The 14,525-nt window shown below is 41.5% G+C and overlaps 1 protein-coding gene across 4 annotated transcripts in view; it reads left to right on the top strand.

The window, feature by feature from the left end:
* The window catches only part of KDM1A (lysine demethylase 1A), a 34,826-nt gene extending 22,867 nt beyond the window's left edge, over window positions 1–11,959 (top strand). For all 4 annotated transcript variants that reach the window (XM_077296101.1, XM_077296099.1, XM_077296098.1 and 1 more), the window contains exons 11-19: window positions 321–455; window positions 974–1,047; window positions 1,238–1,349; window positions 1,431–1,563; window positions 6,632–6,819; window positions 8,801–8,915; window positions 9,120–9,247; window positions 9,988–10,134; window positions 11,422–11,959. In XM_077296101.1, coding sequence (XP_077152216.1) covers window positions 321–455; window positions 974–1,047; window positions 1,238–1,349; window positions 1,431–1,563; window positions 6,632–6,819; window positions 8,801–8,915; window positions 9,120–9,247; window positions 9,988–10,134; window positions 11,422–11,601 — 1,212 coding nt within the window. In that variant the 3' untranslated portion in view covers window positions 11,602–11,959. The remainder of the gene's footprint in view (window positions 1–320; window positions 456–973; window positions 1,048–1,237; window positions 1,350–1,430; window positions 1,564–6,631; window positions 6,820–8,800; window positions 8,916–9,119; window positions 9,248–9,987; window positions 10,135–11,421) is intronic.
* Window positions 11,960–14,525: the final 2,566 nt, after the last annotated feature.

The following is a 14,525-nucleotide window of genomic DNA, read 5'->3' as shown; positions in this document are numbered from 1 at the left end:
GATCACCGACAACGTGAAGGGCTGTAGGCAGCTGTAGGTAAAGGTTTCTATACACAGCTGATGACACAGGATCCGATCTGATGACCCTGCTACTGCTCTTCACATTGACCCTTGCTTAGGCTCATTAGACAATTCAATATAAAAGATAGGGTTGGGATCTGACTAGTGTGGCTGTATACAGGTATTGTTTCCTGAATCAATAGGAAGAGGAAAATTGCAAGGTTTCTATGCTTTATTTTTTATACAATATTTTGAAATAAATTGTAATTGTATTTTGAATTGTGAATACCGGTTAGTTTTTACTTTGCTGCTTTTAACAGATGGTTAATTTAAAAGAGAAGATTAAGGAGCTTCATCAGCAGTATAAAGAGGCTTCTGATGTAAAGCCTCCCCGAGACATTACTGCGGAGTTCTTGGTAAAAAGCAAGCATAGAGATCTGACAGCACTTTGCAAGGTATTGACATTTTCATACATTACTTTATTATCTTTTATTATTCTAAAAGTGAAGTATAAGGGTCTGCTTACATGGACCTACGGGCAGCACTAAACCACTGCTGATCGGTATACATTTACCAGTTAACAGTCGTTTAATAGCATGTGCATTCAGCCAGACCACTGTAAACAATGGACAGTGATGGTATCTGGAGCATACCCAGATGACAAATGAAGCTGGGGACATACACCCAGATCCAATGCGTATGCCTTGCGGATTTGGCTGTCGGCACACAGGCACAATATTTCCAATGACATCGGGCCCGTCCGTCAAAATGCGGAGGGTGTGAATAGTGTCCCCCAATTGTCAAAACGAGGGGAAGGAAGCGCCCAGTTGAGCTCTGTGCCCCCTTGTTTCTTTTTTGACTGTCTTAAAAGAGTGGAGCCTCCGGTGCACAGATTTTCTAGGAAGTCCATTGACTGTTGTTGGTCCGCTATGTAATTGCTAACCCATTGTAATTACCATTTTGCTGACTACAGGAGTATGATCAGTTGGCAGAAGCCCAGGGAAAGCTGGAAGAGAAATTGCAAGAACTAGAAGCCAATCCCCCAAGGTACATGTTCTTTTTGTGTTCCACCTCTGTTTCTTACTGTTCTGAATTTGGGATGTGTACAAATAAAGTAATACTATATAGTCCCACATGCAGTGGGTAAATGAGATCTGCTATAGAACGTTGCTGAAAGAAATGCTGTACACTACCATATTACATATTCTCCCTTTTTGGTTTCCATCTTTTCCCTTAGCGATGTGTATTTATCGTCACGGGACAGACAGATACTTGACTGGCATTTTGCAAATTTAGAGTTTGCTAATGCAACCCCTCTTTCTACACTTTCCCTCAAGCATTGGGATCAGGTAATTGGTGTAACGGCTTTGTCCTACCATGTATTGGTTCTGTACATTTCCCTTTATAACATCATTCCTTATATATGGCAGGATGATGACTTCGAGTTCACCGGCAGCCATTTAACTGTTCGGAACGGTTATTCCTGTGTCCCCGTGGCTTTAGCAGAGGGTCTCGATATCAAGCTTAATACTGCCGTCCGACAAGTGCGCTACACAGCTTCTGGTAAGTCCTATGCAAATCTGGGCTTTGTACACTACTGTTGGACGATTCAGCGTCACGCTGGACGTGGATCGTTGTACTATTCCTACTGCGCCATCATTGTTCCTAGTGCTGCACACAACAAGGGCAAGTATCAGTAAAAAACACATTCATTAGGGCGAACCCCTTAGTGACGGACCCTATTTTGATATTAATGACAGCTGCATTTCTCAGATCCGACGTCACTTTGTGGTGATAATGCAGGAACACTTCTACATGTTTCAGTCATCTTGAGAGCTGTAAATTTTAGATTAACGTTATACATTCATCTATGAAATTATTTGGAACTTGATGGAAATTCTAAACGTAATCTGCAATTTTTTTTACACTTTGAGTGTTTATTCCCCCAAAACAGATAGTAATGCCACAGATAAAAATGAATAAACATTTGCCATATGTCTACTGTGTCTTGTTTCCATGTCTACTTTACGTAAAGTCCTTTATGTTGTTAGGAGGGATAAGGATTTAGCAGCAATGTTTTGTTGTTGTTTTTATTTCCCACTGAGACTCACACTTTTTTACAGACCTATTCATGTATCAGGTAGCTTTTAGTGGCCTGTATGTCAGAAAACCTCCAAAACTGTCAGAAATTTGATAACTCTTCAGATGTTTCACCAGAACAAATGCAAAATGGAATGAAAAATTAAAATTTTTTCCAGTAAAATGTTGTTTTAGTCGTACAGTTTTCAATCTCATGAATATTTAGAAAAAATAGACATAGGCTTTGTTACTGAAATTGTCCCTAATACAGCAATACCTCATACGTGGTCATAAACTACTGTTTGGCCACAAGCACTACCGTATATACTCGAGTATAAGCTGATCCGAGTATAAGCCGACCCTCCTAATTTTGCAACAAAAAACTGGGAAAACTTATTGACTCGAGTATAAGCCTAGGGTGGAAAATGCAGTAGCTACCGGTAAATGTCAAAAATAAAAATAGATACCAATAAAAGTAAAATTAATTGAGACATTAGTAGGTTGTGTTTTTGAATATCCATATTGAATCAGGAGCCCCATATAATGCTCCATACAGTTCATTATGGCCCCATAAGATGCTCCATATACAAATATGCCCCATATAATGCTCTATGCAGTTCTTTATGGCCCCATACGATACCCCATATAATGCTCCATTTAGTTCTTTATGGCCCCATAGATGCCCCATGTAATGCTCCATTCAGTTCTTTATGGCCCCATAGATGCCCCATATAATGCTCCATGCAGTTCTTTATGGCCCCATAAATGCTCCATGCAGTTCTTTATGGCTCCATAGATTATTATTATTATTATTTATTTATATAGCACCATTGATTCCATGGTGCTGTACATGAGAAGGGGTTACATCAAAATACAAATATCACTTACAGTAAACAAAACTAATAATGACAGACTGGTACAGAGGGAAGAGGATGCTCCATATAATGCTCCATGCAGTTCTTTATGGCCCCATATAATGCTCCATGCAGTTATGGCAACATAGATGCTCCCATAAAATGCTCCATGCGGTTATGGCCCCATAGATGCCCCATATAATGCTCCATGCAGTTCTTTATGGCCCCATAGACGCTCCATATAGCATTGTGCCACATGTAATGCTGCTGCACTAAAAAAAAAAATCACATACTCACCTCTCATCGCTGCTCCTCAGCGTCCCGTCTCCACGCACTGACTGTTCAGGCAGAGGGCGGCGCGCACACAAATATGTCATCGCGCCCTCTGACCTGAACAGTCACTGCAGAGGACGCGGAAGACGAGGCGGCGGTGGAACGCGGAAAGGTGAATGACATACTCACCTGCTCCTGGCGTGGTCACTGCATGTCCCACGGTCTCCGGGAGCCGGCAGCTTCTTCCTGTAGTGAGCGGTCACGTGGCACCGCTCATTACAGTAATGAATATGCGGCTCCACCCCTATGGGAGTGGAGTCCATATTCATAACTTTAATGAGTGGTACCAGTGACCGCTGAACAGGGGAAGAAGCTGCCGCGCCCGAAGACCGTGGGACATGCGGGGACAGCGCTGGGAGCAGGTGAGTATTTGACAGGCGTCGCTCCCCCCTCAACCGCCGACCCCCCCGCCTTCCATGACTCGAGTATAAGCCGAGAGGGGCACTTTCAGCCCATTTTTTGGGGCTGAAAATCTCGGCTTATACTCGAGAATATACGGTATTTGTTTTGTTTTTATTCTAAATTTGGCTGGAATAGATTGCGCACGCCATGTTGCATTTCCTAAGATTCCCCCTATCAACAGGTGACCACATTTTTGTAAAACTATACCCCTCAAAAGATTCATCTGAGGTTGTGGTGACGATCTTGAGACTACTGGTGCTTCACAGAATATTATTGGGTCGTGACAACAAAATTCTATTTTTTATGTATTTATTTTTACTAAAATGTTGTTTTAGCTGAAAACAGTGTTATTTTCACAGTGGGTAATTTAGACTGTTTTGACATAGAATGTTTTCCAGAGCAGCACACAATGTATGTTGTGGAGTGAAAATTGCAAATATGCCAGCTTAGTGCCCATGATTGTTCTTCTGGAGAAACGCACCCTATAAATTGTTCCGTGAGCTCTCCCCGATACAGTAATGACAAACCCATTGATGATAGTGGGGGCATTTTTTTCTTTGGGAGTGCAGTTTTCGTTGGATTGTTATTTTTGAAGCCATGTTTAATTTCCAGAGCCTTTGTGCTACCTATAATGTGGTAACCCCCTATATTTTCATTGATAGTAGACCCCCGCAGTGGGGACTTGTTTTTTACCAGGATGAGATGAATCTTTTTTTCCTGTCCTTTTTGGAGTACATATGATTTTTTATTGCTTTTAAAACTAATTTCCCATTAATTCTATTTTAATGGCAAAAAAAATAAATAAAATAAAATGGTGGTGCTTCTTGTCTTCTGATTTTACGGTGGCTTACCGTGATGGGGTGGAAAAAGGTCGCTACTGCAGGAAGCCGGCGGCAGGTGTGGGGTGATGCGGGCCCTGTGTCAGGATGAGGAGGTGTCCTGGCACCGCGATGTCACGAGCCCTGGACTTTCTTAAAATGTCAGCTTCCGAGATCTCAATCTGTACTTGCGCTACCACCGACGGCCATTTTTCCGAAGCTCACCTAGGGAAATAAATGAGAATGGGACTTCCTTAACTACTGACATCTTATGAAAGCCCAGGGCCCACACAATCAGAACACCCCCTCCTCCCAGCAAGGGGCCCGCAGCATTGCCCCTCTCCAGCCGCTGGCCTCCTGTAGCAGCGATCTTGCCTCCTGTGATGCTGCTACATCGCTGCTGTCTCTCACAAACACCCCCCCGTACGCTACATTCGGATTATAAAACTCATCCTCCATTTTCCTCCCAAACTTTGTGGAAAAAAGTATGTTATAATCTGAAAAATATGGTACTTTAATTAAAAAAAAGTCTCTTCTGTTGCCTGTGTACTGTCTACCTGCTTTATTTTATTTTTTACTTCCGGTTTGATGTTCTTTCATCTGATAATCGCCATTGCATGCTGCAGCCTCTGTCCCCAACCTGAAACAAAATGTCTTCCGTAATGTGTCTGTTGAAAATTCAATTATGCTCAGTACGAGCTCCCTTGTCACTGTGTGATATTACTTTCATTGCACAGTGACAGTGCGCTCCCTCACCGACTCTTAATGAAAAGTGATGAGCTGATAAGAGAGCATGCTATCAGTGCCCATTGTAAGGATGAAGAATGCAGAGAACAGGAAAAGCTAAGACCAGCCCTGCTTCCAAAAGCAATGTTACTTTTGGGAGCAGTGCTCATCTTTGCTATCTGCATTCCTTCCTTACAATGCACACTGACAGTGCACTCACGAACCAGTTCGTCACTTCTCAGAGCCAGCGAGGGAGAGCACTGTCTCTGTGCAATGAAAGCAATAACACACAGTGACGAGATGTCCTACTGCATTAACAACCAACGCATGCTCAGTAGAGCAGGGACTAACCCAGCTCCTCAAATGGGCGTCACTGATGATGCTTTGCTTCAGATAAGAAAAATAAGGCACTCCGTTTTTTTAAATGCTGTTGGTGCACAAGTAGGATGTCCGGCCTGTAATCGATAGTCTACAAAAACTTGGCACTCAAAAATTCTAAGAAAAAAGTGGTTCATTATTATGCATCCAGACAATAATAGTTCAACGTTTTTGGTCCTTACTTTGACCTTCTTCAGAACAAACTATTTCAGCGGTGTGGATATTGTCAAATCATCAGGGTGTTTAGATGTAGCAGAGTCAAGTTTAAGTTGTAGTCCTAGATGAACCCACAGGTGTAGTAGTGTTGAGTGTAATTCTTTACTATAAGTTACGTTAAGGTAAGTTAGTGGAAATTTAGTTGTGTATATATAAAGCCACAGATATCAGGCACATAATAGAGATGCAGCAGAGCTTAATTGGCACAGCACAATGGCCATGCTAAGTAGTTTTCCATAGAACTGCAGGTTGCTCTATCACAATAGTGCAGGCCCAGAATGAAATGTCAAGCGTAGCTCTGCTACAACAACTGTTCTTATGACCCCCATACACAATAGGTAAGTTGGCCAATTTTGGGCTGACCATCTAATGTGTATGGGGGTCTCCTGACACAGATGATGCTGGGTGACATAAGGATTCGGCACATTGAATTGCACTGGCTGATCCTTTAGAGCTGGAAGCGGAGGAGGCTGGGTTTTCCTGTGTATGGAGGATTCGGGAGACTGTTCTGCTGACTGCTATCTAATGCGTATGGCCAGGTTTATGTCAGACAGCAGCAACCGCGCGCAAAACCTGTATACTGGTGCAAGGCCGTGCCCCCGAAACAGCCACATACTCCTCAAAAAATGCCAAGAAGGGTATATTTATCTGCTGTAAAATATGTAGTGCGACCTGACTATTGCCTTTAATTATATTTTAACCCCATTTCCAATTTTAGACACCTCTGCTTTTATTAGAATGTTCATGTATTTTTTTTTTTTTTTTTGTGCAGTATATTTTAGTCTAGTTTTTCCGTCTATCAATAATGTGTATTTTTTTAACTAGGGTGTGAAGTCATAGCAGTGAACACCCGCTCCACCAGTCAGACGTTCATTTACAAGTGTGACGCCGTGCTTTGTACCTTGCCACTGGGCGTATTAAAGCAGCAGCCACCGGCTGTACAGTTTGTGCCTCCACTCCCGGAATGGAAAACCTCTGCTGTGCAAAGAATGGGCTTTGGAAACCTAAATAAGGTGATGTTCACATTACGTATTTACAGCACTGTGCAAAGATGAAAGATTGTTGCGCTAGGACAGGATTTTCGCATGTTCCACCTTTTGTTCTTCCGGCTAATATTTCTCTGTATGTTCACATTCAGACACAACAGAAAGCTATGGCTGTATGTAGCCTGTATGGCTGGCATGTAGGTCATTCTATGAAGCTCAGCCTGTGGCTCGACTTTATAGAAAGCATCATTTTGGCTATCCACTGCCTTATACTATACACTGCAAGTCATCAAATGACTGCATGTTCGAGATCAAAATTAAAAAAAAATTGTGTTTTTTTTAAGTTTGTTTGTTTTTTTATTTATTAACATTTTTACAAAGATTAAATTGATGCCCTTTTCCAGGTAAAAAAATAAAGAAAATCATATTTGGTATTGTCGTATCCATAAAAAAATGATGAAAATATAAAGCTATTGGTTAAACGATGTGAAATAATTTTTAGAAATTTCAGAATTGCTGGTTTTCGATTGCTGCAATGAGAAGCTCCTAACGCAATAGACGAGCCCTCAAAGAATGTCTGCTTCACTAGAAAACGAGTTATAGGTCTCAAACAAAAATGTCGACACGAACCACTAAAATATTAACCCCTTCAGCTCCTTGGATTTTCAATTTTTTTTGAGTTTCCGTTTTTCGCTCCCCTTCTTCTCAGAGCCATAACTTTTTTTTTTTTTTTTCCAGTTAATATGGCCTTATTCGAGATTGTTTTTTCTGAGACGTTTTTTCTGGGACTAGTTGTACTTTTGAATAACACCATTGATTTTACAATATAGGTTACTAGAAAACAGGAAACAAAATTCCAAGTGCTGTGAAATTGCAAAAAAAAAAAGTTCAATTCCACAGTTGTTTTGTTTTTTTGTTTTTTTTACTTAACGTGTTCACTAAATTCTAAAGCTGACCTGGTAATTAGATTCTCCAGGTCAGTACGAGTATGCAGATACCAAACATGAGTGGGTTATTGTTTTATTTGAGTGGTGAAAAAAAATCCAAAGTATGTATGAAAAAAAAAAAATTTATTATGTCCCCATTTTCCAGGACCCGTAGCATCTCCATTTTTCATGATCTGGGGCCGGGTGAGGGCTTATTTTTTTGCGCCCTGAGATGTTGTATTTAGTTGATACCATTTTGGAATAGATACGATGCCTGTACGATGCCTGTTATTGCATTATATTGCAATACTGTGGTGGCAAAAAAGACAGTGTTTCGATTTGTTTATTCTCGTTATGCCATTTGCTGATCTGATCGATTGACTTTATATTTTGATAGATCGGACATTTCTGGAGACAAGGATACCAAATATGTGTTGTTGGTTTTTTATTATTGTATTATTTAGAATGCGGCAAAAAGGGGTGATTGGAACTTTTTTTTATTTTATTTTATTTTTGTTTTATTTTTGCTGGCTTCAAGTGAGACTTGAAGCTGTGATGATCCAATCGCCTGTGCTACACATAGCAGGGCTTCAGAGCAGAAAATACCGATCTCCTATAGACATCGGCGTTCATAGGACATTCACAATGACAGGCACAGGGGTCTTCTGCAGACCCCAGGCTGTCATGATGACCCATCGGCGCCACGTGATCTCGTGACAGGCACTGATGGGCAGGTCTTGTGACGCACTTCGTCCCAGTGCATGATAAATGCCGCTGTCAGTGACTGACAGTGGCATTTAACTGGTTAACAGCTGTGGGTGGGTCTCTGCGCCATTCAAAACTACAACACTCCTTTGGAAAATAAGACCTCATTTGGCTATGTCAATAGAAAAATAGGAGTTATTGCACTTGGGAAAAGCTTAGGAAACCCCCCTGCAAAAATGGGAAATTGGTCATGAAAGGGTTAAGCCATTAGTGATAGATTTACTCTGGGGTAATTAAAGTAGCATAAAATTTCTTTTCTGTGCATAGAGAAGTGAAATTTGATATGTGGTTGTTTTTTTGTCTTTTTTTCGTTTTAGGTGGTCTTATGTTTTGACAGAGTATTTTGGGACCCAACGGTTAATTTATTTGGTCACGTTGGCAGCACCACTGCTAGCAGAGGGGAGCTGTTTCTGTTCTGGAATCTTTATAAAGGTAATTTATTTTCCCCGATTCTTTTTCAAAAGGATATTTATTTGCAGGGGTTGTCCAGAGTTAGGACACAAATCTGCAGTCACTGAGACTTTTGTCCGCAGCCTGGACAACCGCATTAACCCTGTCGTAATATTTTAAATGCAGTTAATGGGCATTAATATGTTAATTTAATATGATTTTTCTTTTTAATATGTTCCATAACAGCACCGATACTGCTGGCCCTAGTGGCAGGAGAAGCTGCAGGAATCATGGAAAACATCAGTGATGATGTTATAGTTGGACGTTGTCTGGCCATTCTGAAAGGGATATTTGGAAGTGGTGCCGTACCACAGGTAAGGGTTAATTCCACCCCCACCATTGATGTCTGGCTTGAGTCACATACAGTGGAATAGGAACCAGCCTACAAGTGTGTTGCATGCAGATTTTGTGGCGGAAATAGACATCTGTTCTACTGTCCGCATGGTATGAAATGTGTGGTTAAAGTCTGCGGCATCTGTTACAGATTGGGCATTGCTGTAGATGAAAAAATTCTCAGGATGCCTAAAATCTGCAAATACTGCAAAATTTGTGGTGTGGATGTTGCAACTTAAATTTCACAACAAAGCTTTGAGTCAAGCCTTGCAGCTAGGTATTGGGCTTCTACTATGGCATAATCTACTGCTAGATTGTCTTCGGCTGTGTACACAGATTCAGAGATCTGTTGTAAAATTCTAGTTTCACAGTTGACCTGTTGTATTGAGATAGAATGACATATTCAGATATAACAAAAGAGACATCGTGCTCTGTGAGCGCTATTCAGTGCAAATCAGTTTTCAGAAACCGGTCCAGTAATCTGTGGCTAGTAGGCGGTAGCCCTGAAAGCCGCCTCCTATCCCCCGCCATGGATTCGTTTGTCTGGCGCAACATCACATGTACATCATGCTCTAACGATGACGGTGCATCAGGCTGGCTAATCAAAAGAAGGGTCGCTGATGCCAACAAGTTATAGGGCACAGGGCTAGCAAATCAGTTGCCACTAAATCTGCTCTTTAGATACAATATCGATTAATTATTTTTCTTTCTATACATTCAGCCAAAAGAGACTGTGGTAAGCCGGTGGCGTGCTGACCCATGGGCTCGGGGATCCTACTCTTATGTAGCAGCTGGCTCCTCTGGAAATGACTATGATTTGATGGCTCAACCTATTACTCCAGGCCCTGCCATTCCTGGAGCACCACAAGTAAGTTTTCACTATCAAAAAGACTCCCTGTCAATTTTATTTTATTTAGCAATTCTTACTAATACAGGTCCAGATGTGTTCTTCACCTTTTCTCTTGGCGAGACATCTGATGAGATGACCAGCTTTGCTTGATATTGCGATACTAGATATGGTCCATGTGGCTAACCAGTGGTGGTGATGTGCACTGCAGCCGGTCAGGAGCTTTCATGGCATCTTTGTTGCTATCAAATTATTAATGATCAAAATGATCTTGTGTTGTGTCATGCGTTAAAAGATCTTACTGGTGAAATTACCATCTTGGAACTACCTCTGACATTCAGAATAGAAGGAACTGCGTGAAGCTATTAGGGCTCGGTATCAAAGGCTTTGTTGTGTAGCCAGAACATTTAGCTCAGGGGTCCCCAACTTGTTGTTCTTGGCGGCTTGCAATCTTGATGCTTTAGTGTCAGGTTTAGCAGAAAATTGAATATTTTTTTAATAAAGTGCATGGAAAGACAGTTCAGTGTTCACAAAGACTGTGGTCATTCCCGCAGTGTCGGCTCTTTTCACTCCTGGTCAATTCTAGGCTGTCTGCTTCCCATTACTCGCTCTTCACTCCCCACTTAGTATGTTTAAACTACACAATGTGCAAATGTTTAGAACTCCCCTTTAACTGCCTACATCCATGAGAGGACGGTAGGGCATAAAAATGGGTACTTTACATAACTATTGTCAAAAGCTAGTAATATAACTTTATTAAAGGTCTATTCCGTTTGGACAGTTCCTTAACGGCCAATAACTGACTTGTGTCATTGGTCGCATCCCTATGTGTAGAAAGCACTCGGAAGTTGAGCACTCTCCATACATGGTGGATGCCAGCTGTTTTACACAGTTGACACCCATAGTCAGCTGCTGAAACCAAAAATGGTCCTGATTTGGAAAAAAACTTGCAGTGCCAAACTCTACACTGAACTATTTAGTTGCTGTTCTCAAAGTACTACGTAGCTCTATTAGCAGCCGTTTCCTGATTTCTTTTGGTTTTATGGCTTCCACAATTTCTTTACATAGAGTTTGACTTGTGACCATGTCGCAGCTCTACTTTAGCTGTCAAAGGTAAGGAAGGTTGGAGACCATTGATGTAAGCGGTCTCTATTTAATGTCAAAATAAAGGAATTTTACAGTATTCTGTTGATCAACTAACGTCATAAGCAATTTGTTAGTTGTGTAATTTTCTAACTTACAGGGGGTCTAGTAGACCACCCCCCACCCTATTCATGGAGTAATGATTCTTTCTCCTTACCCCTGCAGCCCATTCCTCGTTTGTTCTTTGCCGGGGAGCACACGATCCGGAACTACCCTGCGACTGTTCATGGAGCCCTTTTGAGTGGTTTACGAGAAGCTGGACGTATTGCCGATCAGTTCCTTGGTGTCATGTATAATATACCTCGTCAGGCCACCCCTGGGGTACCAGCACCACCTATGCCATGAAAAGCACATTAGATGGATAAACTTTGAAATGGTTTTACAGTACTGAACTCTATACTTCTGACTGCTGAGCATTCGCATAAAAGAGTGACTATCGTATTCCATGGATTGGTTTCTTCCATTTTGTTTTTCTCTATCAAGACATTAAGTCCGGTGTCGAGCTGTTGTTGGGTAGATCGTAATTACTATTCTCTAGTACTACTAGATAAATTTTTGCGTCATGAGTTTTGCCACCTAATATTAAAATAAACATTACAATGGCATTAATTAATTTTATTTTTTTCATGTTGTTTTTTTAAATGTATGTTATTAAAGGTATGTTTCGTTAAGTATTTTTTTATTAAATAAATATGTGAAAATCCGCACAGATCTTTTGTTTGATTGTCATCTGAATTGTTAAGGAGCCTAAATAAACTCCTGAAGTGATCCATGTGACATTCACCCTCCATAGCTACCTTAATAGTCAGTACCTGGAGAAAATCCAAGAAGCCACATGGTACTAATCGGGTAAAATAATGGTGGTAATCATTCGGTAATCATCATTTGGCTCCTTCCTGGTGCTCCCTCTTCCATCAGTGATTTGACAGTTCACAATGCTGTACATGTAATGTAGAAATTTGTCACAATATTCCGTTACTATACTGTGGACAATGATCACACAAACTGCAGACAAAAACAGATCTTCTGTATTTGTTCTTACAAGTCTCATTGCCTCTCCATTGTCAATGTTCATGCACCTTACAGTGGGTACGGAAAGTATTCAGACCCCTTAAAATTTTTCACTCGTTGTTTCATTGCAGCCATTTGGTAAATTCAAAAAAGTTTTTTTTTTTCTAATTAATGTACACTCTGCATCCCATCTTGACTGAAAAAAAACAGAAATGTAGAAATTTTTGCAAATTTAAGGAAAAAGGAAAACTGAAATATCACATGGTCATAAGTATTCAGACCCTTTGCTCAGACACTCTTATTTAACGCACATGCTGTCCATTTCCTTGTGATCCTCCTTGAGATTGTTCTACTCCTTCATTGGAGTCCTGCTGTGTTTAATTAAACTGATAGGACTTGATTTGTCTATATAAGGCCTCACAGCTCACAGTGCATGTCAGACCAAATGAGAATCATGAGGTCAAAGTTACGGGCTAAGGAGCTCAGAGGCAGAATTGTGGCAAGGCACTAATCTGGACAAGGTTACAAAAGAATTTCTGCAGTACTTCAAGGTTCCTAAGATCACAGTGGCCTCCATAATCCTTAAATGAGAGAAGTTTGGGACCACCAGAAGTCTTCCTAGACCTGGCCGTCCATCCAAACTGAACAATCATGAGAGAAGAGCCTTGGTGAGAGAGGTAAAGAAGAGCCCCAAGATCACTGTGGCTGAGCTCCAGAGTTGCAGTAGGGAGATGGGAGAAAGTTCCACAAAGTCAACACTTACTGCAGCCCTCCACCAGTCGGGCCTTTATGGCAGAGTGGGCCAACGGAAGCTGTTCCTCAGTGCAAGACATATGAAAGCCCGCATAGAGTTTGCTAAAAAAAAAAACACATGAAGGACTCCCAGACAATGATAAATAAGATTCTCTGGTCTGACGAGATGAAGATAGACCTTTCTGGTTATTAATTCTAAGCGAATTAACAGTTTTGAATTTACCAAATGGCTGCAATGAAAAAAGAGTGACAAATTTAAAAGGGTCTGAATACTTTCTGTACCCACTGTAGAGTAGCATGTATTTAAATAGATTAACAACGGTTTAGTACATATAAAGCAATGTAAAGTGCCATAACAATCAATGAGCATAAAGGAATTACATCACCTTAAATAGTTAGAGGTAGCAGGACATGAGGGAAGACCAGGACAGCCGCAAATCCCCAACCCCAAGATATGTAAGCTCGCAACTCGTGCCAAGGGTCCTCACTAGGGTTGAGCGACTTTGACTTTTTTAGGGTCGAGTCGTGTTTCGCGAAACCCGACTATCTGAAAAGTCGAGTCGGGCGAAATCGGCCGATTACTGCGAAAAGTCGGGGATCGGCCGGAACACGAAACCCAATGCATCTCTCTCTCTCTCTCTCTCTCTCTCTCTCCTCTCTCCTCCATCCCAGCACAGGAAAATCTCGTGTTACACATTGCAAATCCCCACTGCGCACAAGCGATAAAATGGCGATAGTCGTGCATGCCCCTAACCCCTATGTCATCACTCTGCCCACGCTCCTTCATTGGCTGAAAAAATGGCGCTAAACGCGTCATACAAAACCAAAACGCGACTTTGGCGCCAAGATCGCGTTCCGCATGACCGATCCCACACTGGGATCGGGTCAGGTTTCATGAAACCCGACTTAGCCAAAAGTCGGCGACTTTTGAATTTGTCCGATCCGTTTCGCTCAACCCTAGTCCTCACACTTGCGAGTCCTAACACTAAACTTCATAGCAAAGCCACAAAAAGAGGTTTGCGAGCTTGCATATCTTGGCCAAAATATCGACCAATACCTCACCCATTTATATGTATTTTTTGCACTTTATTTTTCAGGGAGCAGCCAACCTGGTCTTGGAAACCGGTGTCCACATGGAATGCATTTAGAGATTGCTGGGCAGCCCTCCTGAGGGAATAGTATGGGTTTGACTAATGCATTACCTGCATGTGAACAGCACCCTATACAAGCCTCTTTTAGGCAATCATATACTGAGCAATCACCCCCCTCCATAAATTGGTAGGCTGTGAGTGGTTGTCTTATCAGTATTTTGCACCTGTGTTGCTGCCATCTTTATTACATGGGTTTGCTGCATCCTGATAGTTCATTTGTTCGGAGACCTGGGCAGGTAAGCACTGCTGCCCCTTTTCTGCTGTATTAACTAATACAAGACAACTGCCAAACAGGTACCTTCTACATGTTACTTAAAATACACAAAGAAGGTAATCCAGGGAGGCCAATCATCT

Source organism: Ranitomeya variabilis, chromosome 3, assembly GCF_051348905.1.
Source record: "Ranitomeya variabilis isolate aRanVar5 chromosome 3, aRanVar5.hap1, whole genome shotgun sequence".
Taxonomy (NCBI): domain Eukaryota; kingdom Metazoa; phylum Chordata; class Amphibia; order Anura; family Dendrobatidae; genus Ranitomeya; species Ranitomeya variabilis.
This window is presented reverse-complemented; position numbering and strand designations above follow the sequence as displayed.